Source organism: Periplaneta americana, chromosome 2 (assembly GCF_040183065.1).
Source record: "Periplaneta americana isolate PAMFEO1 chromosome 2, P.americana_PAMFEO1_priV1, whole genome shotgun sequence".
Lineage (NCBI taxonomy): Eukaryota > Metazoa > Arthropoda > Insecta > Blattodea > Blattidae > Periplaneta > Periplaneta americana.
Window position 1 is genome coordinate 112,064,925 of NC_091118.1, and position 27,523 is coordinate 112,092,447.

The window sequence follows — 27,523 nt, forward strand, 5'->3', positions numbered from 1 at the left end:
GTTAAAAATAATTATACCGGTACGGTATTTTTTATTTTTACGGGAGATTTAGTAATTTCTAGGAGAAAACAGAGCAACACTACAGAAATTTCAAAGCATGTGGTTGGCAACAAGCAGACAACATGCTGTAGGAATGTGTGTTGACAATTTTGTGTGAGCGTGTTAAAGAAAATAAAAATGACAGCTACACGAAAATTTATAGGTATTGCTAGATCTTGATATTTTTCATATGTTGAATAGTTATGGCGTTATGGTTTGAATACGCCAATTTCATTTCATAGATTTTTACATTAGTATTGAAGCTTTAAGATGTGGAACAAGTCAAGAGTTACACAATTTCATGGTGGGATGAGGTGAGGCCGTGGATTCGTCATATATTACCTGACATTTGCCTTACCGTTGGGGAAAACCTCGGTAAAAAAAAACCCAACCATGATCAATCCAAGCGGGAATCTAACACAAGCCCGGCTCGAGAGTAACTGCGGAGCAACAGGGAAGCGCGTCTGCCGGCTGAGCTGCGCTGATTGCTCCATAGGAAGAGTCTAACTATACAAAAGAATATAGGCCTATAATACATAGCAAGCAGTTGAACTATACAGAAATATATAATACACAGCAAGCAGACGAAGTCAATTTATAAGCTTAAGCATCTCATCACTAGAACCAGGGTGCGAATTAACGGGGTGGGATGGAGGGATTCCCGCCCCCCGTTGAAAAGTTATCCCCCTCTCATAAATTCATATTAACATCCCTGCCAGGGATAACTTCTATCCCCCTCACAAAATATAATTGTTTTAATACGAGTATAATTTATAAAGTAAGTGTAAAATATATTAATATACCGAGTGTTTCAAAATGAATATCGGGGTTTTAACGCTTTGCAGTATTTATTACATTTAACGTACAATTATAAATAATACACCAAATGAAGGAGCAACTCAGTTTTGCTACAAGTGAGCACCATTCGTCACATGGCACACATTGAGTCGATGAGCGAGTTCTTCTCAAACCTTGATCAGTGTGCCTGGAGTAATTGTTGCAGCAACTGCTTCAATCTTCGTCTTAAATCTGGTAGGTCAGCTAGTAGCAGAGGTACATACACACGATCCTTTATGAATTCCTAAAGGTAAAAATCGCTGGTGAACGTGGAGGCCATGCAAAACAAACTGTCATTCGGCCAATTCAGCGGTCGGGTACAACTTCGTTTAACCAATCGCGTACTTTCATATGCCAGTGAGGCGGCGTGCCATTTTGCTGCCAAATAAAGTTCTCTGGTTCACACAGCCATTTAGGTGAAATGTCGATTCCATGACTGAAGACTACAAGATTCAGAAAATCTTCATTGTCATGCTGCAACGTTGCGGTTGCAAAGTTGGCACGTAAACCGTAGTCTGTAGAGCTTGTATTTTATTTTTATTTTATTGGGTTATTTTACGACGCTGTATCAACATCTAGGTTATTTAGCGTCTGAATGAAATGAAGGTGATAATGCCGGTGAAATGATTCTGGGGTCCAGCACCGATGTAGAGCTTGTAGCAACTGCAAACGATACGGACGTAGTTGTAAGCATCTCCTTAAAATTCTTCACAGACGTCGCTGGAATTGTTAATTCACGACTAGCCTTTCGAACAGATTTCTAGGGGCTACGCATGACAGACTCTCTCACTCGTTCAATGTGCTTTCTAACGGCAGACAGAGGAAACAGTGCATGCACATGCGTGCATACAAAACTGTTGAGTTGCTCTTTCATTTCATGTATTATTTATAATTGTATGTTAAATGTAATAAATACTACAAAGCCTTAAAACCCCGATATTCATTTTGAAACACAGTGTTAAGCCTATTTATGGATATAATTATTATTATAATCAAAACGCAAGACAAGCAGTATCAAATGAGGATAATAATAATTTTATGTATGGTATTCTCTTCTAGGATGCTATCCCCCCCTCATCAGAAATTTTAATTCGCACCCTGACTTGAACTATACAAAAATATGCAATACATAGCAAGCAGATTAATTCAATTTACAAGCATAAAGAATTTATCAATTGTGTACAAGGTGTGAGTGGACTATGTAGAAATTTGGTTAATTCTGTTCTGAATAGTGGTGTAGCATGGCTTCTGAAACAGAGAAAGCAGTCAAAATTAATTTATTAATAATAATTATTCTTAAAAATCATTAAAAATAAAGCTATAATTTTACGTCTATAATTAAGAATCATAGATGTTTACGATAATATTCTGGTAACAGTCTTACCTTATCGCTTGCAATGCAGTGTATTGTTTTTAAATGGTTTGTTTAAAAGTTAGATACTGATACGTTTATTTTTAATTATTGTGTATTAAATAGCCTATCCATTACAATGTTCAATACATATAAATGAAGGTTCCTGATACCGGTAATTTAATAGTTACAAATATAGTTTCTTACTAGGTTACCTAAAAGCAATATAATATCAATTCAATTGTAATATTTTAATTATTTTTATGATACACGTTCTTAATATATTGAAATATTAATCAATATATCTTATTAATATTTTAACTACATTTAGGAAAACAGAGTAATTTCAGTTTTCTTTATTAACATGGAACATCTTATGTGGACATATGTTTGGAAAAAACGCTCGTTACCATTTCTGTAATACTCCACACGCCTTTTGCTCCTTAGTAGACGTGTGCTGATGCAACCTGCAACAAAGAGTTGTTCCTTAGTGGCAGTGTGTCGATGCAACCTGCAACAAATAATTATTGGAAAAATAAATGAACTTTGAAATAATTCATCTTAATTAGGCCTATATGTACTACATTCAAGATCTTAGTAGTTTCTTGAGCAAGCACATTTCACGCATTCATAGGGATTGTTCAAATTCCCTGCATTCCCTTTTAATTCAAAGATTGTTATTCTCCTCCAAGATACTTAAAATACGTATAATCAAATTTATATAATTAAATTTAGGTTAGCTTCCTATATTTTAATTCTGATACTATTATCTCCTCCTAAAGTACCTATAATGAAATCAGATTTGTGTAGTCTAATTAGATACACAAGTTAAGTTTTCAACATCTTAATTCTAACATTGCTATCTTCTTGTAGTGTGCCTATTTAAAGCCTATTTGAATATTTTAAATCATAATTTGATATGATATATTTATTCATCTATAATATAGCCTATCTGTAAGACAGACCTGTTACAATTCTATATTACCCCAGATCTGCCTTAATTTACAATTTTAATCACCTACGCCAAGTTTCACAACTAAAAAAAAAATCTTCACTATCATTAAAAATTTGCCTGATTTATTTAACTCTCTTATATTAGTTATATTACATATTTTCTTGTATGCTATATGCTACATATCTAGTCATACTCAAAAATGTATTATTTATCCACTTTTTCCTTGTATTGACTGTTTCTTGACATTCTAATAATATATGAAACATGTCTTCTCCCATGCTGCAAATGGAGCAAAACATAAGTTATGTGCCCAAATGTGATTTTTTTAGAGTTTAAATATCCCATAAAAAATGAGTAAAATCATTTAAATAACTTTGGCACTATGAGTGTACACAAATGGGCAGAGAGAATCATAAGAACCACTTATTCGTTTTTAGTGATTATGTGTTAAGCCTATTAATATCATTATTATTATTATTATTATTATCACCATTATCATCACTTACTAGTCATGTTATATTTTATAGTTATAATATTAACATATATGTGATTACTAATAACATCATAGTGACTTAAATTTTGAAATGCTACACAGTATTATGCTGCGAACAGTAGCATGTGTTATTGTCAGTACAGCAAAGAAACGTCAAAAACAACCTGGAAACAAATTGCTTCTTACATACTCTTAGAAAGAAAAAACATAATATTTCTGTATCTCTTTGTCTCCCCTTTTTCCCCCAGCAACCCATTGTGACAAGCAGGTATATTTGGAAGCTAGCATCTCACATCACCGACATGTTCAAATTCAAACTCATCGCAAGGCAAAATGTTGTTTAAACACGAGATAAAATAATGTAGGAAGAAACTAATAACAGTTACCTCATCTGTATACAAATAAAAAAACTTTCCTCTAAAAATAAAAGGGGAAGCAATGCTTCCACTACATCCATGGACGCTACGCCCCTGGTTCTAAATGTTTTTTCATGGCCCTTCAAATCTTTAAGGTAAGGTAATTAGGCAGGGCATTGAAGACAAGAATAGTGAACGCCTTTTTCTATAACAGCTTAAACTAACAGATGGAGATATGATTTTTGTCTTGTATTAAAATTATGAGGGTTGCAAGGGATAGTGAAGTGCATTCTATAACCTCTCGTATCCAAATCCCATCCTCAACCTGCCCGTGGTGCAACCTGCTTTTACAGATGAGGCTCTGGGGACTGGGTATTGGCAGTATAACCACAACATCATATACAGAGGAAATGCTGTATAGGTGGGAACCCCACCAGTTGTACCCTTTCGGACCGGCAACCCGTTGGGCAGTAATTTCATAACTGCTTTCAAATCTCACAATAAGCCTCGAATGAATTACGACTAGAACCTGTAATTAATCACGTAAAACATTATCAGAACAACTGGATAAATCATCTGCGTCGCATGCGTAGAGACAGAATCCCAAAAGTCATGCTCCACTATCATCCAAATGGGAAGAGATCTCTCGGTCGTCCAAAGAAGCGCTGGATTGAAAATTCAACTGTGAGATAGTAACAGGCCATTTGGCCTAATATTTGAAGGGAAGAAGAAGAAGAAGATTAATATTATGAATGTTTGGATTAGTACTAAATGTATCTTGGTTTTTAATATAAAACGTAATTAGGGAAAGAATGTACTCACAAGATAAGGTCAAGATTTCTAAATTTTGGAAGATCTTCTTACATGATGTCATTTTATGCACACCAGCCACTATCCTTATATGGTATATTATAATAATTTTCCATTGAATTAATATGGTACAGACACAGAAACAAAATTTGGACCACCTGGATTTTGTTTTTGGGTCTGTACATAACAATACAGTAGCAAATGGCAATTGTGTGTATATATGGCAATTGTGTGTATACAGGGTGGAAGTGAAATAATCTTGCAGATTGAAAGGGACGGTAGTGTACACGTAAATGAATAGAAAAACTATCTTACGTTTTGTGATTAAATGCCTGATTAATTAGAAAATTAAGTTTGAAGTTTCAGCAACGTCGTTGCTAATACACACTACTCGTGATACAAATGTAAGAGGTCATCGAATTCTGTGAGTCTTCATACGTAAGCTGCTATCTCCCAAGACATTGCCTCTCTCTTGCTTTGTGCAATGACTTGAATTTAAGGGTTTTTAAATTTAAATTTACACGAAATCCATGCACGCTGTTGAAATATACCAGAGGGATAAATTATTCTTTATTACATTTCCTATCGATATGTACAAAAATCACGATCCTACTCACAATAGTTACCAAATAAGAGATTGTTAAACATTTAGGAAACAACATTTTTTTCTGAAAAAAAAAAAACTATGAACTTTCGACCAGTACGATGATATAGATTTTTGTTATATACAATATGAGCTATTCGCTCTGGAAATCTGCAAGGCTATTTCACTTCCACTCTGTATATGTTGTTGTTCTTGTTTTCTAATGCCAGGCATTTGACAATTAAGTCATTTGACCTCTTGCACTCCAATATTTTTCAAAAATATTGTCATGGTTAGCCACTGACGCACAGATTTTGAGATGTTCTGAATCCATTTCTTGATTTGAGTTGCACAATGGAGAGTTAGGAGACTGATATATTCCAATTCTATGCAGATGCTTGGCCAAACAGTCATGGCCTGTTGCCAATCTAAATGCAGCTACAGACGATTTGCGTGGTAAATCGGGAATCAACTGTGGACTATGATGCAGAGAGTTCCATTTTTTCCCTTGAGATTGTGTTATCAAATTTTGTTTGTTGAAGTCTAAGTATGTAGATTTAATAAATCTTTTCACAGAGGAATACGTAGATTTAGTAACAGGTCTGTAAGTAGCAGTGCTGCCCTTCTTTGCTAAAGCATCCGCATTCTCGTTTCCCAGGATTCCACAATGGGATGGTATCCATTGGAATACAATTCTTTTATTGAGTGTTATTAGTTGAGAGAGCATTTTATTTATTTCTGCTATTTGAGCTGAAGGTGTGTGTCTAGAGACTATTGATAGAATAGCTGCTTTGGAGTCTGACAATATAACTGCATTTTAAAATTTATTGATGTGGCAGAGAAGATTTCTGAGACTTTCACTTATTGCAGTGATTTCTCCATCAAAACTTGTTGTTCCATATCCAAGAGATCTATAAAGTGAGAAGAGACAGCACGTAACACCTGCACCTGCACCTTGTTCCCTGGAGATCAAGGATCCATCGGTGTATAAATGAAGCCAATTTTGTGGAGGGTACCTAATATTAATTGTCTCTAAAGACAATTGTTTTATTATTTCAGTGTTTACTTCCGATTTCAGTATTTCTTCTGTTAAATTTAGATTATACTCTATATTTAATAGTGTTAAAGGGTTTGATTTAATTTGTAAGTTTTCTTTTAAATTCGGGACGTTGATTTTCTGTTTTAATTCTTGAACCATGGATATGAAACTTTTTTGAGTTTTAATCTATGGAGAGGACCCTATGAATGCCAATTGTTTCCTGGTAATCTGATAAGTTTTTCATATTGAATCAGTGCTTTTTCTTCTATTATCATTTTGATGCTATTAATATTAGTAAGGAATCTCATAGAATCTATTGGAGTTGTTTTGATTCCACCAGTGATGAGTCTGAGAGCTTGGTTTTGAACACGTTCTATTTCGTTTATGAAAGGTGAAGTAATTAAAATTTCTCCGCAGTATGTCAGCACTGGCTGTATAAACATTTTGTATGTAGTGTTCAAAGTATTTCTAGAGCAACCCCATTTCTTTCCTGCTAGTCTTTTCAGGAGGGAGAATCTTTTACGAGCTTTTTCAGAAATATATTTCAAATGGTTGTTCCATGTTAACTTACTGTCGAAAATAACTCCAAGATATTTGGATTCATAAGTCCTAGGGAGGCATTGGCCATTGTATTGGATATTGAATTCTCTTTCTTTTTTACCAAGTGAAAATATTTGGTAGTTACTTTTGCTTAAATTGAGTGTCATCAAATTTGATGTATTCCATTCATGTAGTTGATTTAGAGCTTTAAGAGCAGAATTTTGAATTTTGTCTCTATGTCTGTAAGATCCGGAAGTCCACAAAACTATATCATCTGCAAATAGTGCTGTTTTCATGTTTGATTCCTCTAATAGAGAGAGTAAGTCATTGAATAAAGTTGTGCTGAGGACAGCGCCCTGGGGTAGACCTCGATATGTTTGTCTGTAACTAGAAAGTGAGCTATTGAATTTAGTAGCAATGAATTTTTGACTAAGGAATTCTGATATCCATCTGAACATATTGCTGGAGATACCTAATTTCTGGAGTTTTAATAATAATTTATTTCTCTAAACAGAGTCATATGCTAATTGAAAGTCAATAAATATTGCCAAGGTATCTTCTTTTTTGTTAAAACTGTCTTTTATTTCTTGGCCAAGGTGTATGACTTGTTCATTAGTAGAGTGTAGTTGTCGAAAGCCAGCTTGTCTTGGTGATAAAAGATTTTGAGATTCTAAATACCAGGTTAATCTGTTGGAGATCATTGACTCCATAGTTTTTGCTATCATGCTTAATAGTGCTATTGGTCGATAATAACTATTAACATCGTGAGCAGGTTTCCCTTTTTTGTGAATTGGTACAATGATTGCTTTCTTCCAAGCTGCAGGAATTGAGGTGTTCCATGATAAATTGAAAATGGATAAAAGTACAGACTTGGCTTTTTCCCCCAAATGTTTAAAAAATTCTGAATGAATGTTGTCGGGACCAGGAGATTTCTTGGTTTTTACATTTTGTATAGCTATGCTTAATTCTTTGGAAGTAAAATTTTGGTGGAATATTTCAGGTTTTGTGATATTGTTTTTATTATATTTTTGTAATTCTCTTTTGATAAATTTGTTGGTTTTTTTGATATTGGGATGTAATCTGTGAGAGTTTGAGTAGTGTTTATTAACTGCATTTGCTATATCTCTACTATCTGTTAGTGTTTTGTTATTATGAATAATAGGTTGTCTAATATTTTCCTGTGTATTGGAAATATTCTTCAGAAATTTATATGTTTTAGCGCTATCGGTTCTGTAATTAATATTTTCAATAAATTTATTAAAACTGTTCTTTTTTGCTGTTATGATTGCTTTTTTAAGAATGGCAGTCTTCCTCCTCCATTCTGTATATTCAGACTAACATTAGATGGCATGGCATGCATGCAAGTACATATTCTCCTTCTTCCTCTCTCTCTCTAACTCTGTTCTAGTTGTTCAACTAATAGCGTTATTTGAACATTAAAGTTCTTGTGTGAAGAAATTTTGAAATGAATACAGAAATCTGTAACTAATATATATATTTTTTTTAATATATATTTTTGGAGATTACAATTAACACCGTTTCATTTGACCCTCCCTCCTAATAAAAATCATAAATGCTATACTGTACCATATTAATTCACATCTATTACTGGATGAGATATTAAAATTATTATGTTCATTTTCAAAGTGTGTAATACTTTGAAAAGTGGTAAAGTGTATAATAACAAACATTTTGGTAAATTTTAATTGCAATATTATAACCTTTGTTTTTACTTTCATGTAGATATTGCGGTTAATTTAACAGATCCACTCTATAAAGGAATTTATCATGGGATAAAGCGACATGAACCTGATGTACAAGCTATACTTGAACGAGCCTGGAGTGTTGGCATGCAAAAAATGATTATTACAGGAGGAAGTTTGGAAGATAGCCGTGAAGCTCTTCATCTTGCAGAGTCCCATGGTTTGTTGGTAATTCTATTATTTATTTTATAATTTATTACTGATTAACTTTACAACTTCTTTACTGTGTTAACTTTTTAGGAAATTACCTGGCTGACTAGTTTTGAAGTGTTATCCTTCATTATCCAAAGCCTAATCAATTTTATAATTATTAGATTCATACTTCGTTATTCATGTACATATGAAAGTACACTTATGTAGGCCTACGTATACAACTTAATGTTACAGCTTTAAATATAATTTTGTGTGAATTACTCCAGTAACTTTTCATCTGTATTACAGAAACATATGCTTTCATTGTCATTTAATATCTCTAAAAATGATATTAAAAGTATTCTAGCAGTGCTCTTTTTAATAGTGTGGATATAGTCAATGGAAATCTTAAATTTCTAACATGTAATTTTATGATCGCTTGTGGGAGGAAAAAAAAACAGATATACATATACGAAATTAACCTATTGCAATTCTCCTATGAGAAAGATAATAACAGAAGTATAACATTCTCATCATCCAAATTGAAGATTTTTGTCCTTATTTACGATCTTTATGAAGTACTTCAGTCCTACTCTATCTTTATATTGCCATCATCTTTAAAGGCTTGCTATAATTTGAACATTCCAAGTTTGTGGTATCTAACCATAAAATAAAAAGTGAAATTCCCCATACTATCTTACACTTCTTGTGGAGTAAGTATACAAGGTATCCCATATGTTCTGCACCATAGGGAAAACTGAATTGTAGAGTATATGTTCGAAGTGTTGACCATTTTTCTGTATATACATATTTACATGACACGTCATAAAATGTCAGGTGTTACTTCCCTGCAAGCAGCTGTGATTCTTGTTTGAGATGATGAAGTAACGTTATCCTTACAGCATATACAAAGGACTTCAAATGATCCTACAAATAAAAATCAAGAGGCTTGAGGAAACTGTTGGTCCAGATAGATCTGATGTCAGTAGCATAATGACCAGGAGCTCCATCCTCCTGAAAGCGGGTTGGTTACTCTCCTTCTGAATTCAGGATACTCAGAAACACCTCAGTCTCTAGCATATACAGCTATTTTTCTCTGTTGACAGTTGCATAAAAAAAGAATGAACCAATCAGTCACACTACACCACTAAACGTTCACCTTTCTGCTCATTGCTGTCCTTGAATCGGTGAGAATTGTCAGGGGACCAATAGTGTGTTCTGGTGATTAATTTTGTCGGACACATAAAAACATGTCAGTTTGTCATGAAACTGACTTGCAGAACTGCAAACACCAATCTGGATCACTTTCACTTAATTTCTGCACTATCTGCAATTTTGAAGGGGTGCCACTTCTCCAACTTGTTACCACAGTGGATGCTCATTTTACTGACCCCAATTTCAGCAGATATTCGGCACAGAGATTCTTTTAGACCATAGCAAAGTGTGCTGAAATATCACAATGGTTTGCTTTGTTTGTAACAGTCCTTGGTGGTCCAGGGTGTGGTATGCTGTTCATACTTCTCGTCTCCTTGAATTTTGCTAACACATGGTATGGGAAATTGGGTTTTGATGTAGATGTCTTCGATTAAACTCTGTTGCTACCTTTCTGTTGCTGTTACTACCCACCATCAGGATAATCTCAGTGCGCTCTTTCAAATGTCAGTGTTATCTTGTATTACCAACCTGCAACTAAGAACAAATAACTAGCGCAGTGAAAACTACCTCTATTGATGGAATGAATATAATCAAAAATACTATGACTCTACAAGAGCTAATAAAGAAAAATCCACATCACTAGATGAAAAACTGCTTAGAATACCAGGTGATCAATTGTAGCACTCAGGTACAAATAAATGATATTCATTAAAGGATTGATTTCATTAACCTTTACAGCTACAGGTGTCGACATATTTTGTTAGAATAGATGTTCAGTTCATTGATAAAATTTAAAAGTTGAGCATGTTATTAACTATATAATAGTTATACTAATTCTTGTATTTAATTTTATGTGTTATCTACATTAATAATTTTAAGACTTATCCCTTCAATAACAGAAAATCTCTTTAGCACCGTGGGCTGCCATCCTACAAGATGTGGAGAATTTGAGAAGTCAGGAGAACCAGCATCCTACCTTCGATCTCTAGAAGATCTAATTCTCAAGGGTCAACCAAATGTGGTAGCCATAGGGGAATGTGGCTTGGATTATGACCGACTGCATTTTTGCCCAAAAGAGACACAACTCAAGTATGACATGTCTGTGATCATTAATAATTAAAAGTACTGTCACATGTCGCTACTTTCACTGTGTAACTTTTCTACTGCAGCTGCAAAAGTTGCGTGTCATGTTCACACGTAAGCCAGAAGTAGTGTGCTGTATGTTACTTTTCGTGCTGTGCAACCCGAGCACTGCAAAAGTTGCGAGTCTGTTCACACACAAGCCTCTACTTTTGCAGCTGCAGTTTATCTGCAGCTTTGTCTTCGTGTTGATTCTTCAGTATTTTTTGTGGTTATGTTCGCATTAGAGTTTCAGATTATGACACTCATGCGATAGCTTACTTATCAGCTCTTTTAATTATAAAGTTGAGAATAAAACATTAAACTACAAAAGCAGAAGATGCCGGGACAAAGAAAGAATAGAAATACAGATCTGAAGTTACCATCCCTGAGAACTACTATCATGGGGTTGAATAGGCCCTAATTTTACTGTATACGAACTTTTTGCGAGTATTAGGAAGATTATTAATTTTTAACCATTCTTTCTTGTATTGGTTCTTAACATTGTCTTCTGAAATTTGCATTGCACTAGCAATTTCTGCTAAAACCTTTTAGTTTTTGTTGTGGGAATTAGCATTTTCAAATTTCACAAGCACTCTCTCGGTTCAGATAGATCATTATTTATTTTTCTGTCCTAACTTGTATTCAAAAGTCGGCCTCGGTAGCGTAGTTGGTATAGCGCTGGCCTTCTATGCTCGAGGTTGCGGGTTAAATCTCGGCCCAGGTCGATGACATTTAAGTGTGTTTAAATGTGACAGGCTCATGTCAGTAGATTTACTGGCATGTAAAAGAACTCCTGTGGGACAAAATTCCGGCATACTGGCGATGCTGACATAACCTCTGCAGTTGTGAGCATCGTTAAATAAACCATATTTTAATTTGTATTCAGAAATTGACATTGCGAGGATGATTCGGAAAGTTAGTTCTGGTAATTTTTTTTTCAGAAAGCACTTTATTGAGGGAACCTTAATTACATGCAAGTGAAAGTGTATCTTTCAGTTACTTTTCAACATAATTTCCATTTATATTCAGACATTTATCGTACTGCTTCACAAGCTTCGAAATTCCCTCTTTGTAAAAATCAGCCATCTGTGATTGTAGCCACCCATTGACGCAATCCTTGAACTCCTCATCCATTTGAAGCTGCTGGCATCCAAGCGATTTCTTCATGTTTGGGAACAAGTAGTAGTTACTCGGAGCCAAGTCAGGACTATACAGTGGATGATGAAACACCTCCTACTGGAACTGTTAAGGATGGTTTGAGTGTGTGCGGCCGAGCATTGTCATGGAACAAAACAACCCCAGAACTCAACATGCCACATCGTTTGTTCAGAATTGCTCTCCTCAGTTTGGTTAATATCTGACAATACACGCCAGAGTTTATTGTTGTGCCTCATTTCATGAAATCCACCAACAATATACCTTTCTTGTCCCAAAAGACAGTTGTCATGAGCTTCATGAGCTTCTTGGTTGAAAATGTTTGGAGACATTTTTGTGGTTTCGTAGGAAAGTTGGTGTGACCTCATGCCATTGACTGTTGTTTTGTTTCAACATTCATGTACCGAATTCACGTTTCATCTCCCGCGACAATCTGACGGAGAAACCCGTCACCTTCACTTTCGTAGCATTGAATGAATGTCAATGCTGCTCTCATCATTGTGGTTTTTTGGGCTTCAAACAGAACTTTCGGTACCGGTATTCACCGTGCACAAAATTTGCAATAGCCTAACCTTTGTGTCACCACTTCATAAAGAACAGTCTAACTGATTTACGGAAAATGCTCAGAGAGCTCCGAAATTGTGAAATGGCAAGTTTGTTGGATCACATCTTCCACCTTTGCAACAAGTTCATTGTTCACAACAGATGGTTGGCCACTTCGTTCTTCATCATGGATGTGTCCTTCTCGGAATTCACAATACCAACGTCTAACATTACTCTCACTCATAATGTTCCTGTACACTGCAGTAATCTCATGATGAATTCTCGCTGCTGTTAATTGTTTTGCCCACAGGAACCATATTACTGTACATACCTCACACTTGGCAGGAGCTTCAATTACTCCACACATTTTAAACGCCTGTCTTTGTGAGAGAAGCGGTTGAATGCAACCTCACAATGACGCTGCTGGGAGTGTACTGAACCAAGCTGTATAGCATAACAAAGCTGACGCTGCTACCACCACTTTTGCGTGTGACAGACGAGATCAAAACTAACTTTCCGAATCACCCTCGTATTTTTATTATAAAGCTATTAGTAAAACGCCTATATACTTCAATGATAACCAATAGCATATTCTCGTAAGCAATATTCTTGTTTGAAACTATGCTACAGAAAAGTAAAAAAATGAATTATATCATCAGCAAATATACTTTGATTGTACTGTACATTTAATAACTTACAAATCATATATTTTCATCACGTCGAATATCATTGGCACATTTGGGTAGCAACACTGTTTGCAACCACTGCAAAAGTTAAGGAAAAAAAAAAAAAAAAACAATTTAAAAAATCCTTCAGCAGCAATCCTGAGAACCCTGTTCACATGTCACACACAGAATACAGCATGGAATAGTAGTGAGCAGCTGGTTTGGCAGCCGCTACTTTTCAGGTTGCACTATTGTTCACATGTCGCAGTATGAGCATTGCATAGTATTTCGTACTGCAGCACTGCAAAAGTAGTGACGTATGGCCGCACCTTAATTATGCTAAGTACTGAAATGTTACAGTATTAGATCTGTGTGTTGCTGACTTGTATCATGAGCCCACATTATTTTGTAGTGTGCAGTTTCAAATTTTAATGATTCTGATATATTATTTCGTCATCATTTGCTCCATGTGTTTGATTTTAATTCCAAAATAATTAAAGAACTTGTCCTTTTTTTTTTTTTTTTTTTTTTTGCGGAATTGAGGATGCAATATGTAAAAACTGTCATGCAAATGTTTCTCACTGTTTGGATGCAGACACTCTTTCTCTGTTTTTTATTTATCTTTGTCACAAGATAGGCAACACCCACTATAGTGGAATCAGTAAGAGAACAACTCTGACATTTGTCCATAGTGTTGCCAACAGGTACTAGTCAGTGCTATGTGCAACTGTCTGAAATTTTATACTGTCTACTCTTATATCTAATATTTAAATATTTTTCTTGGTACTAGTAATACTGATCTTCTTCTGCTGCTGCTACCAACCTAGTTGCTGATGCTGTGCATGGCATTATTCCATTTTTGTGGTGTTTCAGCCTATAATACGAGACAAACAGATTTCGACCTAATTGGGGCTCCAATCTCAAAACAGGATTCTGATTGTCAAAAATGTAGGTAGAGGTGCATTGGCTATACCCCAATATGCACGGTGTTAGCCCCCCCCCCCCAAAAAAAGCTGCTTTATGAACACACACTTCACATTATTTAGTGTAATGTTTTGTTTGTGTCAACTATGCAGCCTTTTCCATGTAGAATATTTCTTCGTGTGTAATACTCATAAATACACTGACAACATATAGCAACTTCATGAAAACCATGTAGCTTCCTCTTTACTTTCTCTTTAGGTCTTGTCTTACCTGTAGTGACATATACCATTGAGGGTCCATTAATATTATTGGAACACTTCTATTTTTTAATTTTTTTAACAATAGTTCGTCTGATATTCGGAGCCACTGCAACCTTCTCTATTACTTTGGGAACTGATACATTTGGTCCACCATTTTTCTTCTTCAAAATATGTACATGAGTTTGCGAGTCTGACCTTTGAGAGTGGCACCTCTGCCAGGTTTCTTCTCTGAACTATATGTGGCCATTTACACATCCACACTGTATACCAATTGCACGACATTAATGTTAAAACTTAAAACTATTATAAAATCCTGGGATCTTACACTAAAATTATCCATTTCACTATTACCTTCAAATGCACTTGTCAGCTAGTTTGCACTATATAATTAGAATATTCAGTAGACAAAGACAACACATAGATTCCTTTATGTATTCCGAGTAAGCAAAGCTGACTAAGCACATGCTTCAGTTTGTTGTTGTTGTTTTCTAATGCCAAGCGTTTGACAATAAAATCATTTGACCTCTTGCACTCCAATATTTTTCAAAGATATTATCATGGTCAGCCACTGAAGCACAGATTTTGAGGTGTTCCGAATCCATTTCTTGGTTTGAGTTGCACAATGGGCAGTTAGGGGACTGATATATTCCAATTGGCCAAACAATCATGGCCTGTTGCAAATCAAAATGCAGCTACAGACGAGCTTCTGTTTGTAGAAATGAGACAAAGCTAGGGCGTAACCATGGCAACATAAACAAGATCCGGTAATGAAGTAGGCAGGTCAAGGTATGGAATCCTTTCTCCCCCACTCTCAAAGAGCTGTCAGAGTCATTCTCTTACTGATGCCACTTTAATGCATCTTCGTTCATTTTTAACATTACTGAGATAACAAAATGTAAGCATCTCAACCTAGTGTGTTCCAATCCCAATTGCCAGTTGCATACTCAATAAGCATAAATACAGAACGCCTAAAAGCAAACAAATTGTGCGCCCATGTGTCTCTGAATAGTTGTGAATATCTGTGTATTGCAAGTGATTAACTTAGTAGAAAGTTTTGTCCCAATATAATTTCTTTGAGGCATTAACTTATTTAATAGAATGTTTGTTGTAATGCATATTTTGATAAAAGATTACATTTTGCAGAATTAATATTTACAAATCTTAAACATATTTATAAATATTTTATTTAGGTATAATTGAAGAGTGTGATCCCAAAACTCGCGTACATGATTATGTTTGAAGCATGTTTTCTTCCAAAAAACGCCAATCCATGTCTGAAAGGTTGTTATTGTGCATGTCACTTGAAAACTCACTCAGTCCATAGTCTGCTGGATACAAAAACTAGCCCAGTCCTTTCATAAAAATGGACTGAACGCATTTTGGGATCACACTCTTCAATTTTTTCGAGATATAACTAATGCAAACTTTCACAATTGATAGATATTTCGAAGAACAGCTGACACTATGTGAAACCATCAAATTACCTCTGTTTCTACATTGTCGAAATGCTGCTTCAGATTTCTTGAATATTTTGTCAAGAAATAGGGATTTATTGCATGGAGGAGTTGTGCATTCCTTCGATGGTTCTGAAGAAGATGCAATGTCAATACTTGAATTAGGCTACTATATTGGTATCAACGGGTGGTAAGTAAAAGCACATAATACTTATTAATGAAAATATATGCTTGGTATATGAAGATGATATGAAAACTTTGTTTTGACTTGTTGGCATAAAGCAGACATGCATGGAACATGAGTCAGGGTATGCAATTAAGGTATTTAATTCAGTAACATTCAATTTAGTACATTCAATATACTTATGCTCAAGATTTGCAGCTATGTAATTAATTTGCTTTGTCAATTTTCAAATTAGCCCACTAAACAAGTCAAAGATGATAAGAATTAATGCAACTAGACATGTAGTGGAATTCAGTAATTATCTCTGGAATTATATTTGAATTCAGAGAAATATAAAAATATTTGAGACAAAATGTGCAAATTATTGTAAATTTTGTAATTCTATACCTAATCTTTTTATGTAAAGAATTGAAACCAGAATGTAGTATTTAAAAATATGATTATACAGTTATTCATTCTTTACATTCATCACAAAACAAAAAAAAAACAAAAAAACTTCAGATTGAGAAAGAGTCAGTAGAGGAAGACATGGAGCCCCTTATTAAAAGCCTCTTAGAGTGCTACTCCACAACATCTATCACAGGGAGGGAGAATATTATGTATGAGTGAAATGGCATTCGAAAAATCAATGGACTGAAATTTACGACATGAAAATCCATTCACTGACTATTGTGTTCACTATGAGGTTTCAAGTTCCGAAATCTGGACCCTTGTGGTAGAGTTCGAGTATCCTAACTTTATTATTCATACACAGTATGGATCTAAAAAAAAAAACGTATCTTTGATATTCACTTTAATACTTGTTATAAAATATGTTGTAGATGCCAATGCTTATGGAACTTAGATTTCCTCCATTCTCCTACGGGCATCTCAATAATAATTTGTAAGCTGAGAGTGTGTCAACATGGATCTTCTTAATCACTGGACATTTCAGCAGATGTTCTTTAGTCTTTGTGGAATTCGCATCCTTACAGAGAGTACAATGTGGTGAAGGATATATGTTAATTCTATGTAGATGTGAACATAAACAGTCGTGGTCTGTAGTTAACTCGAAAAGCGCCACTGATTTCCTCCTAGGTAAGTCAGGAATGATAAATTTGTCCTCCAACAGTATGTTCCATGATTTGTTTGTGCTGTCTTCAATATGCTTTGCTTTACAAGCTTGATAGACTTTACGCCTGATCCAGATTTTCGCATTATGAAAAGACAAGTTATGGTTGGTAATTTGTATAATGTTCGTTCTTTCTTTTGCAAGAAAGTCAGTAATTTTGTTCCTTGCGATTTGACAGTGTGCGGCTATGCACTGGATTACAATTCTTTACAGAGGCCTTGGAGTGTTTTTGCTAGAGTGTATATCTCTCTTATTTTATAGTTTTCAGGGTGTGGTGATTTGATTGCTTGTAGTCCTTTCTTGGAATCCATGAGTATTACTCCCTTTTTTAATTTGTCAATTGTACCTATTTTTAAGAAGGGGGACAAGACTAACTGTGGTAACTTTCGAGGAATATCACTTTTGTTGACGTAGTACAAAATTTTGTCGAATATCCTTTTGAGTAGATTAACTCCATACACACATGAAATTATTGGAGATCATCAGTGCGGTTTTAGGCATAATAGATCGACTATTGATCAGATTTTTTGTATTCGACAGATATTGGAGAAAAAATGGGAGTATAAGGGTACAGTACATCAGTTATTCATAGATTTCAAAAAGGCATATGACTTGGTTAAGAGAGAAGCTTTATATAATATTCTTTCTTGTCTATGCGGATGACGTGAATATGTTAAGAGAAAACACGGGAATTTTACATGAAACAAGTAAAGCAATAGGTTTGGAAGTAAATCCCGAAAAGCAAAGTATATGATTATTGTACGAAATGAAAACATAAAAATTGGAGATTTATCCTTTGAAGAGGTTGAAAAATTCAAATATCTTGGAGCAACAGTAACAAATATGACACTCAGAAGGAAATTAAACGCAGAATAAATATGGGAAATGCTTGTTATTATTTGGTTGAGAAGCTTTTGTCATCTAGTCTGCTGTCAAAAAATCTGAAAGTTAGAATTTATGAAACAGTTATATTACTGATTGTTCTGTATGGTTGTGAAATTTGGACTCTCACTTTGAGAGAGGAACAGAGATTAAGGGTGTTTGAGAATAAGGTTCTTAGGAAAATATTTGGGGCTAAGAGGGATGAAGTTACAGGAGAATGGAGAAAGTTACACAACACAGAACTGCATGCATTGTTTTCTTCACCTGACATAATTAGGAACATTAAATCCAGACGTTTGAGATGGGCAAGGCATGTAGCACGTACAGGCGAATCAGAAATGTATATAGAGTGTTAGTTGGGATACCAGAGGGAAAAAGACCTTTGGGGAGGCCGAGACGTAGATGGTAGGATAATATTAAAATGGATTTGAGGAAGGTGGGATATGATGATGGAGACTGGATTGGTCTTGCACAGGATAGGTATTGATGGTGGGCTTATGTGAGGGCGGCAATGAACCTGAGGGTTCCTTAAAAGCCATTTGTAAGTAATATGATTCATGAGTTGTTTAAGGGCTGTGTTTATTGCTTGTAATTCTCCATCATAATGTTTTGCTAGTGGACCGAGAGGAATATAAAAACTAAAGATACTGCTGTATATTCCTGCTCCTGCATTGGCATTATTGTCTAGGAGGGATCCATACTTATGTATGTGGAACCTCTCTGGATTGAGATACTGTGTATGTATGGTTTCGAGTGTTTGAGAGTCAACATTGTGTTTGACAGCTATGTGCTGTACTAGATTATCTTCACATCTGATTTCCGATAATGAGAGTGAATGTGTTAGATGTAGAAGTTTCTCTGTTTTATCTGAAGTTTGTAGACTGTATTTCATCTGTAACTTCCTGATATCTTAGACGAAACCAGACTGGGTTTTAAGTTTATGTTCTTTTATAAGTTCTTCAGTAATCATTATTAGGGAGCCTTCGTAACTTCTCATAAGGGTGAGAGACTGATTCTCAATTTGTACTTGAAGAAAAATATTGCATCACAGCGAGAGGATGAGACCTTACTCCTGTTATTATTCTCAGGGATTGATTTTGCACTCTTTAAAATAAAATAAAATAAAATATAAAACTTTTTTTAGAAACTAAAGTCTTAAAATTGTTCGAAACGAAATATATCTTGTACAAAGGACGGTACCATTTCAACACTGGTGCCATCTGTCATACAAGGTATACTTTCTTTTAAACAGTCTTAGCACTTTTAAAGTTGTAAGTTTTATATTTCGAAAACTATAACTATTACATTGTTTTCAAAGAGGATTTCAAATAACATTTAACGAGAATGTATGTGACAGCTAACCGTCGTGATTTTAAGTGTAGACATTAACATAATGTATATTGCCAGGTTAAATAAAGCCATTATTATTATTATTGTATTGTAATGTATGAATCCTGACTCCTTCTATTTACTTCAACAAATTAAAGACAAGTGTTTGCGGCTGTAGTATGGAGAACATTATAGTTAACATGAAAATGTGATTTTATAATGAATTCTTCTTCTTCTTCCATCCCTTATGGTGTCAAGCGTCGGGGTAACCTCGGTCTATCCATCTCTGCCACTCCTGTCTATTACTACTCACTCTCTTCATTTCTCCCACTGTCTTTCCACGTTTCTGTCCAATTCTCTCAATTCTATCCTCCCATGTTATACATAGTCTTCCTCTTACATATCTTCCTTCCACTTGCATTTCAAAGATCTGTTTTGCTTTCCTTTCCTCTCCCATTATTTTGACATGGCCATACCACTTCAATTGGCGTTCCTCCACTACCATGCTCATAGCTTTCCTCTGTCCAGCCTCTTCTCGGATTCTTTCATTTCTGATTCTATCTCTTCTGGTTTTTCCTACTACTCTCCTTACAAATTTCATTTCCATAGCAGTAATCTTACTCATGTGTTTGTCCTGTAATGCAAAGCTCTCCATACCATACAATGTAATCAGGGCCATTACTGAGTTGTAAATCTACATTTTATAATGAATTTTCAAGAAAAATAATAGTCCTACAATGTATGTTTTCTTCAATTTATCACTCCTTAAATTTGTATTCTTTACATTAATTTATTATGTAGCATTAAAATTTAGTCTCTAAAACTTTCTGTATTCTCACAGAGACCGCATATTGTAAACTAAGCTATACAATCTATAGATAGCTTTATCACCATTTGTGAGTGTGGGCTGAGATTCTCCTTCAGTCAGTCAGATTCAGAGACATGATTCTCATCACCTGCACTACTGTCATGATAGTAAGAGCTTCACACACTGCATTGCTGCATTTTCAACTCCATACTAATTCGTTTGATCCTATGACTTTGAAGCATCTCATCTACTCGTAGTTTGCTAACTACTTCCACAGAAATTTCAAACTAGTTCATTTAGTTCACTTCATATTTAGTTCGATCTGAACAAATCATTCGTGAACTACTCATCACTATTGTGAGGTGACAAAATTCTCTGTCATACCACAGCTACATTATTATCTGTGCATTTCGAACTGGCAGATCAAGGTCACGTACAAAAGTATAAACCATGCACGAGTAAAAACTGTGAACTGAAGCACTGGTAATTCCGGCTGTCACAGCTGACTTTATTTGAGGAGAATGGCCCAAGATTGGGGTAAGCTCACATGGCAAATGCAGTCCATTGCTTGACCTTGAGCCGCCAATTCGAAATGCACAGATAATAGATAATACACTTATTGGGCAATCAATCCACGACATGGACAGCCCATCAAGGGCCAAGACCGACCAGATGGCTGCTAGCCTCGCGTCCACATGCCTCAGCAGAGGTGAACAATCAGCCAACCACAACAGAGAGATAATGTGGTCATCACGATGATCTCCCCTCCTCCCCCTAGCCAATATAACTGGTTTTCGAAACCTATCCATCACGATGCTAGGTGGGCACCACTCCCACATGCTGGCTGAAAATTCCTTCTCTGTTAGGACTCAAACCAGCACACATTCCATATTGCAAGTCCTAGACATGATGCCTAGGCCGCGATGCTACAGCGTGGGACACACTGGTCAGTCTGAACCTAATTTATACACTGAATTTCAGTAAACATTCCCAGTGCTTCCGTTTACCAACCAGAAGCAGGTCCCCCACCACTACCACCTCTGCTTACATCTGCAAACTTATGGCACTTTGCCAGATTAAAACTAAAACTTATTAAATTTATTAATATAACATGGTACATAAGTGTTCAAAATTGGACATCCTTGTCTTATGACTAACCACTAAAGATACTGTTTTAACTATTCTCATGAGTTCGTCTCCCATTATCTGCATGGCTGGTGAATCCCCCAATGCTTAGTTTATTTCACTCCTGACTTGTGTTTAGGTTACTTTCAGATATCAACTTTTTTTTTTATGTGCCATTAGAGAAGAAATAAGAGGAAAAGAGATAGAGATCACCACATAAAAGCTGCATGGTTGGTGAATTTTGATTCCCTGAAATGAGTCGTGTCAATCTGTAGTCTGTCCTTGACAAGCGGCAATAAACACACGCAGTGACTCAGCGAGGAATAAATACAGTTTATTACGTTGTGTTCTGTTTTGTAATGGTTACATATGTAGTGCATAAAAACACATTTTGAAAATGTACATACGGAAAAAGAAATCATGTGGCAGAACAAGGGTAAACTTCACACGTTAATTTTCTGGCTGCCCAGTTCCATGTAGAAAAACAATACTAAATTTAGTGAATAGTTTTAATAAAACAGGCTCTGTGAATGATGTGATGTGAATTAAGTACCACACAAGATGGGCAACACTTCCAGTAGCTACTCTGTGGAAATGGAGTACCAAATGTTGTTAATATAACATAGTACTTCATTTTTAATCTGACGAAGTGCCTTGAATATGTGGGTGCAAGTAGGAACTGTAGTGGAGAGACCTACTGTTGGTTGACCAAAAGAAACACCAGGAACATTTGCAGGGACTCACTGTATATTGTTAAGATCATGATTGCCATATACCCCAACAAATGAAATTTCACTTGCTGCTAGGCTTGAAACTGTGGTATGAGGAGGCTGAGAATGAAACACATTTTAAAAGTGAGAGACAGACCTTCAGGACTGCAATATTTAAAGGTTCCAAAACAGTGATCACTACTATAAATGATTTATATTTTATGTTATGAATACACTATGACCTATCACTTACAAAGTACAGTAGATTCCCTCTTATCCGGCATCAAAGGGACCAGGCTAGTTCCTAATATGAGATTTTGCTATATAATTGAATAAATACCAGTATATACAAAAAAAAAAAGTTCGTATTTCATAGTGCCAAATGTGAAACTGTAGCCATGTGAAGCTTATTTCTCCATCACTTGCTCTGCTCATAACTGAATAAACATAAAAACTGTGTGGAGTTTCATTATTAAAACACATCACACAACACAAATAATACACTAATTTTAGATTCGAATATTCACTGAAAATGAAAGTTCGTGCAAACTTCCTAATGTGGCAAAACTGACAGCCCAGACTGTGGCAATGTGGCAGATTTAAACTTCTTTTTTTTTTTTTTTGACCCAGCCAGAAGTCCGTTGTTTTGGTATTGCCGGTTATTTGGGTGCCAATTACGAGGGATTTTACTGTACCTGTAATCAAATTTTTTTTGTGAAATTAAGAGGTACTTAGAAAAAGAAATTTAGTTAGTATAAGATTCTAACATTAATTATTAAAAGCATGATTTGTATGATGCTATAATAAAAACTCAATTTTCTTTAACAGCTCACTTAAAACTGAAGATAATCTTAGAGTTGTTGCAAAGATTCCAAGTGAACGCTTGGTGTTGGAAACAGACTGCCCATGGTGTCAAGTGCGTCCGACACATGCAGGTGCCAAATTCGTGAAGACTACATTTCCATCCTCCAAGAAAGAAAAGTATAAAGAAAACATGATGGTAAAAGGCAGAAATGAACCAGCAAATATAGTGTAAGTTTTAGAGAAATATGTATGTGGCACAGATATTTACACTGTTAAGTAATATATGACATAGAATATACATGTATTGTGCTTTTTTCTTGCAGGCAAATCTTGGAAATTGTTGCAGGTGTAAAGGAAGAAGATGTAGAAACATTGTGTAACACTATTTACCAAAATACAAACAAGTTATTTTTTGAGTAATTGTCTTAGGTAAATACATATACTCTAAAAGCTTAAAAAAAAAAAAAAACTGACTTAAATTCTTCACATTTGTAGTAGTAATGATAATGTGCATATGATTTTTATTTTGAAAACGAAGTCTTAAATTTAATATAGATTTCCACTACTTTTTCTATATCTCTGGAATGAGTTTAATTTAATCAAATACATCTGTATATAGAATTCCAGCATTCTCATTGGGAGAATCAAATGTAACCTCTTTTTTTAATAATAAAAGGCACCCTGAAGGCACATTGGGGGCATGGAGATAGAGCTCGACACTAAACTAGGTGGATAATGATATGCTAACATAATTATATCAGAAAGATTACTTAATGACAAAAGTTACAGAAGGACAATCTTCTCATATATTCATAATAAAATTGTAAGTAACCCTTTAAATTTTTGCAACAGCATCAAATGTTAGCACAGATGAGAGAACAGAGGTTTTAAAATAAAATTGATAGTAATAAATATCACTTATTCCAATCAAGCTATAGAACAGAGGTAAACTGACTGCCACTAACATTACAACTTTTCTAAATGAACAGATGTAATTTGATATTGTTAACAGAGTTAATAAATTAAGTTCCGTAAAAACTGGGCTAATGAAGGTTGTAACAAACACACAATCACAGAAGCTATATATAACAGGTATTATTACAATTTCACAGTCGGCTACTTTACAAAAAATATTTGCATATTTCTAAATCTCAATTAATACATACTTTCGATTTTAAGAAACGTTAAAAATTAGTTTATAGTGTACTTTAAGACACAACATAACATACATTCAACTGGTAATTTATTCGATGAAAGAGTGATGGAACGGAGAAAAATTCTCTCCGGTGCCGGGATTTGAACCCGGGTTTTCAGCTCTATGTGCTGACGCTTTATCCACTAAGCCACACTGGATTCCACCCCGGCGTCGGAAGAATCATCTCAGTTTTAAGTTCCAACTGTTGGGTTCCCTCTAGTGGCCGCCCTCTGCACTACGTCATAGATATCTATGAACCTAGGACCGAAGTCCACACTTGTGTTGAGGTGCACTCGTAATGAATGACTAGTTGGCCGGGATCCGACGGAATAGGCGCCGTCTTAAATCACGAAGTAATTTTCGCATATCATTTATATTATTATAATGTACCGAAGTACATATGATATTTCCATGCAGATATTCTGCGTTATCATCACTCTTTCATCGTATGATAACGCAGAATATCTGCATGGAAATATCATATGTACTTCGGTACGTTATAATAATATATATGATAATTTATTGATAAAACTGTACATTTATGTTTCGTGACAGTTGACATTTCCATCATTTTGGAATAGGGGGTAATATTTTTTTAGGAATTAAAAAAAAAGTGAGGGTCTAAAAAGTTATTTTATGGTTTCGAATATACCTCAACGGACGATTTTTAGCTGGGGCATGTTGGCCTTAAAGTTTTCTGAATTTTATCTAAGATATGTCTGAATTACTTGACAGCTCTTTGTTTGGTACAGACCATAATATTAATTCAATTTGCATATATTAAGTTAGATGGATACAAAAATTTAAATATTAGGTGATAATAATAAAAAAAATTGAACACAATAACTTTAATATTAAGTGGGCTGTAACAACCCATAACTCATCATAAAGAGGTGGCTGCTATTGACTTTCGCCCCCCTACCTACCCACTGTCTTGCTTCCTGTTACTACTTTTTTTTTTTGTCTAGAAAATAACTCAACTTTTGTCTCATATTCAGGTAATTGTTTCCTTTTATGAATCTTGGGATGTAGAATGAATGTAGGCATATCTCCCATCACAGCCACATACAAAGGAAGGAACATCAGTGGCACGATTCAGATAAAATTCGTTTGTATTTGACAACAGGGCGACCTTCATAATCTTGCAGTAATTTATTGTTAGACTCCAAAAATACATAAGGATCAGTTCTTCACTCATCTACTTTTTTTTTTTTTTTTTTAAAGCTGTCAATGAAATGTAAGAGACAAATACACCATTGCATAGGTTTTGCAACATTATTTTCGAGAAGTGATATGTTTTTTCTTAAACTGACGTTAGTATTTGTACCATCACATCTCATGGCAATTAACTATGAAAGATCCACTTGTTTCTTTTATCAACATTTTATGGATTGTGGAAAAATATTTTTTGCATAGTAACTCAGAAAGTGAAGCATGACCGATACATTTACTGTCTGGTTCTTTGGCTAGGACATACTGCTCTTCCAGTTTGGTTTCTCTATGACTTTTTTTATGTTTTTTCTTTCTTATCATCGAAATAAATGGCTTGGGAAAATTTTTTTCTGCAGTATCTATTTATGCGCAGCACTGCTATTTTTCTTCACTTCTCGTTGAATTTGATCTATTAATTTGCTTTCGTCATCTTTAGAGACTGCAGACACAATTGCTACCACTTTTCTGATACATACACTTGTTTTAGCTGTAAATTCTTAAATTGTTGGCAGAGAATTCTCATCTGTTGGTGCATTTCCGTTTTGTAGGTCTTGGTGTAGATTCCAGCAGATATTTCCAGGTGAATTCTGAATTTGAAGAATTGTTTTCTCCTAATGGACTGCCCCCTTGTATGACATCTCCTGTAGAAGTAGACAGTGGTTCTTCTTCCAGTTTACGTTTTCTGTGTCTCCTTTCCTCTTGCTTTTGCATATTTAGAATATTTAAACTTCCAACTACCATTTTTCTACATGCCCTCTGCTGTCAGGATTTTTTTTTCTTTTCAGATATTTTTCTTGATCTTTCACCTTTACAGCTTGTAAATTTAAGGCATTTGCATGTTGCAATATCAAATAACCTTGCACTGTTACATCTCATATCGTCCAATTTAGGTTCATTAGATTTTCTGCTCTCTCCTGCTTTAAATACATTCTTCACATAATGATGGTAATTTACTACCACCCCTGTTATTGTTGTCATGGAAATGGCAGGGCCCAATGCATATTTATACACACCACATTATTTGAAACTTTTTCTGCAATTACTTGCACTATAGGTCCTTTACTGCCTTTGCCTTTTAATTTTATGTGCGTGAAGAGATAATCCCTCATTATATCTCGATAGGTCTTGAGCATCTTATTATCAAATTCATTTGGATTTCCAAAAACATGTTCTGTTCTGATAAATGTCTTCTTTCTTGTTTTTACTGTAGACTTCGTCATGAAGCATCACACCGCAATCCACTACAAGCTACAGCTCAAGTGCAACTGACGGAAAGCAGCAGGAGGCCTGATGACAGGAAGCAGAGTGACAACAGTTCCTTACTTTCATCCCTTCCAACCCTCTACTTATCCCAACGGACTTTGTACTGTGTTATCAGTTTGAAAGTATCTGCTGTCATCTATGGATTTATATCATATGAACGATTTACATTTTATAATACAAAATGCCATTCATTTAATTGTTTTTAATGATTTTCATAAAACTTCGAAACCATTGTGTCCCAGTGAAAATTTAATCTAGGGCTCTGATTTTTCCTGTGATTGATTATTAGGTAAAATGACAACTTTTCCAACCTACGTATTTTTTTCATTTCGAATTTTTTTTTCAATACACCCTACTGTACTGGTAGATACACTAGTAATAATACTGCAGTTCACATGACTGCAAGAACACTTTTGCACACGTATAAAATATATCTTCTACTGTAATCTTGCAATATTTTACATTGTTTTACAAATAGCACTATAATTTGGTGCTTAATGCTTAAATGAAGATGACGTGGGAATGCAGCGGAACCAGTAACAAATTATGGATGCTTACACTTTATGTGTAGGAGTAAGTAAGCATTCTACACCTCAGAAGAAGAAAGAAGGATATATATATTTATTTCCTCCCACTCATCTCTCCGTCTTCCAAGGTGTTTTACTTAGGGCAGGGTGCCCAAACTACTGCCCTCCAAGGCTTTTTATGTGACCTGCCTTTGTTC

General features: G+C 35.1%; 1 protein-coding gene and 1 non-coding gene across 4 annotated transcripts; one reads left to right on the forward strand and one right to left on the reverse strand.

The window, feature by feature from the left end:
* The first annotated feature begins 70 nt into the window (after nucleotides 1–70).
* On the forward strand, nucleotides 71–27,113 carry LOC138694509 (deoxyribonuclease TATDN1). Of its 3 annotated transcripts, none has more exons than XM_069818295.1 (7): nucleotides 71–202; nucleotides 8,747–8,926; nucleotides 10,953–11,142; nucleotides 16,163–16,366; nucleotides 23,154–23,357; nucleotides 23,453–23,558; nucleotides 26,747–27,113. In XM_069818295.1, exons 1-6 carry the CDS (start codon nucleotides 178–180, stop codon nucleotides 23,547–23,549), a joined length of 900 nt encoding a protein of 299 aa, XP_069674396.1. In that variant the 5' UTR covers nucleotides 71–177; the 3' UTR covers nucleotides 23,550–23,558; nucleotides 26,747–27,113. The 3 variants fall into 3 exon arrangements, with proteins under 3 accessions (XP_069674396.1, XP_069674397.1, XP_069674395.1); XM_069818296.1 differs by lacking the exon at nucleotides 71–202 and adding an exon at nucleotides 221–353; XM_069818294.1 differs by lacking the exon at nucleotides 71–202 and adding an exon at nucleotides 4,299–4,935.
* TRNAY-AUA (transfer RNA tyrosine (anticodon AUA)) lies at nucleotides 24,411–24,482 on the reverse strand. The gene has a single exon. It is a non-coding gene; the product is annotated as a tRNA-Tyr (tRNA).
* Nucleotides 27,114–27,523: the final 410 nt, after the last annotated feature.

What these genes read in the sequence shown, in the direction of transcription:
- LOC138694509 (XM_069818294.1), top strand. Translation starts at nt 4,896, where the DNA reads ATGATGTCATTTTATGCACACCAGCCACTATCCTTATATG. An exon ending in TCATCTTGCAGAGTCCCATG is followed by an intron (nt 8,927 to 10,952) that starts GTTTGTTGGTAA and finishes CTTCAATAACAG; the next exon opens with AAAATCTCTTTAGCACCGTG. An exon ending in TATATTGGTATCAACGGGTG is followed by an intron (nt 16,367 to 23,153) that starts GTAAGTAAAAGC and finishes TTTCTTTAACAG; the next exon opens with CTCACTTAAAACTGAAGATA.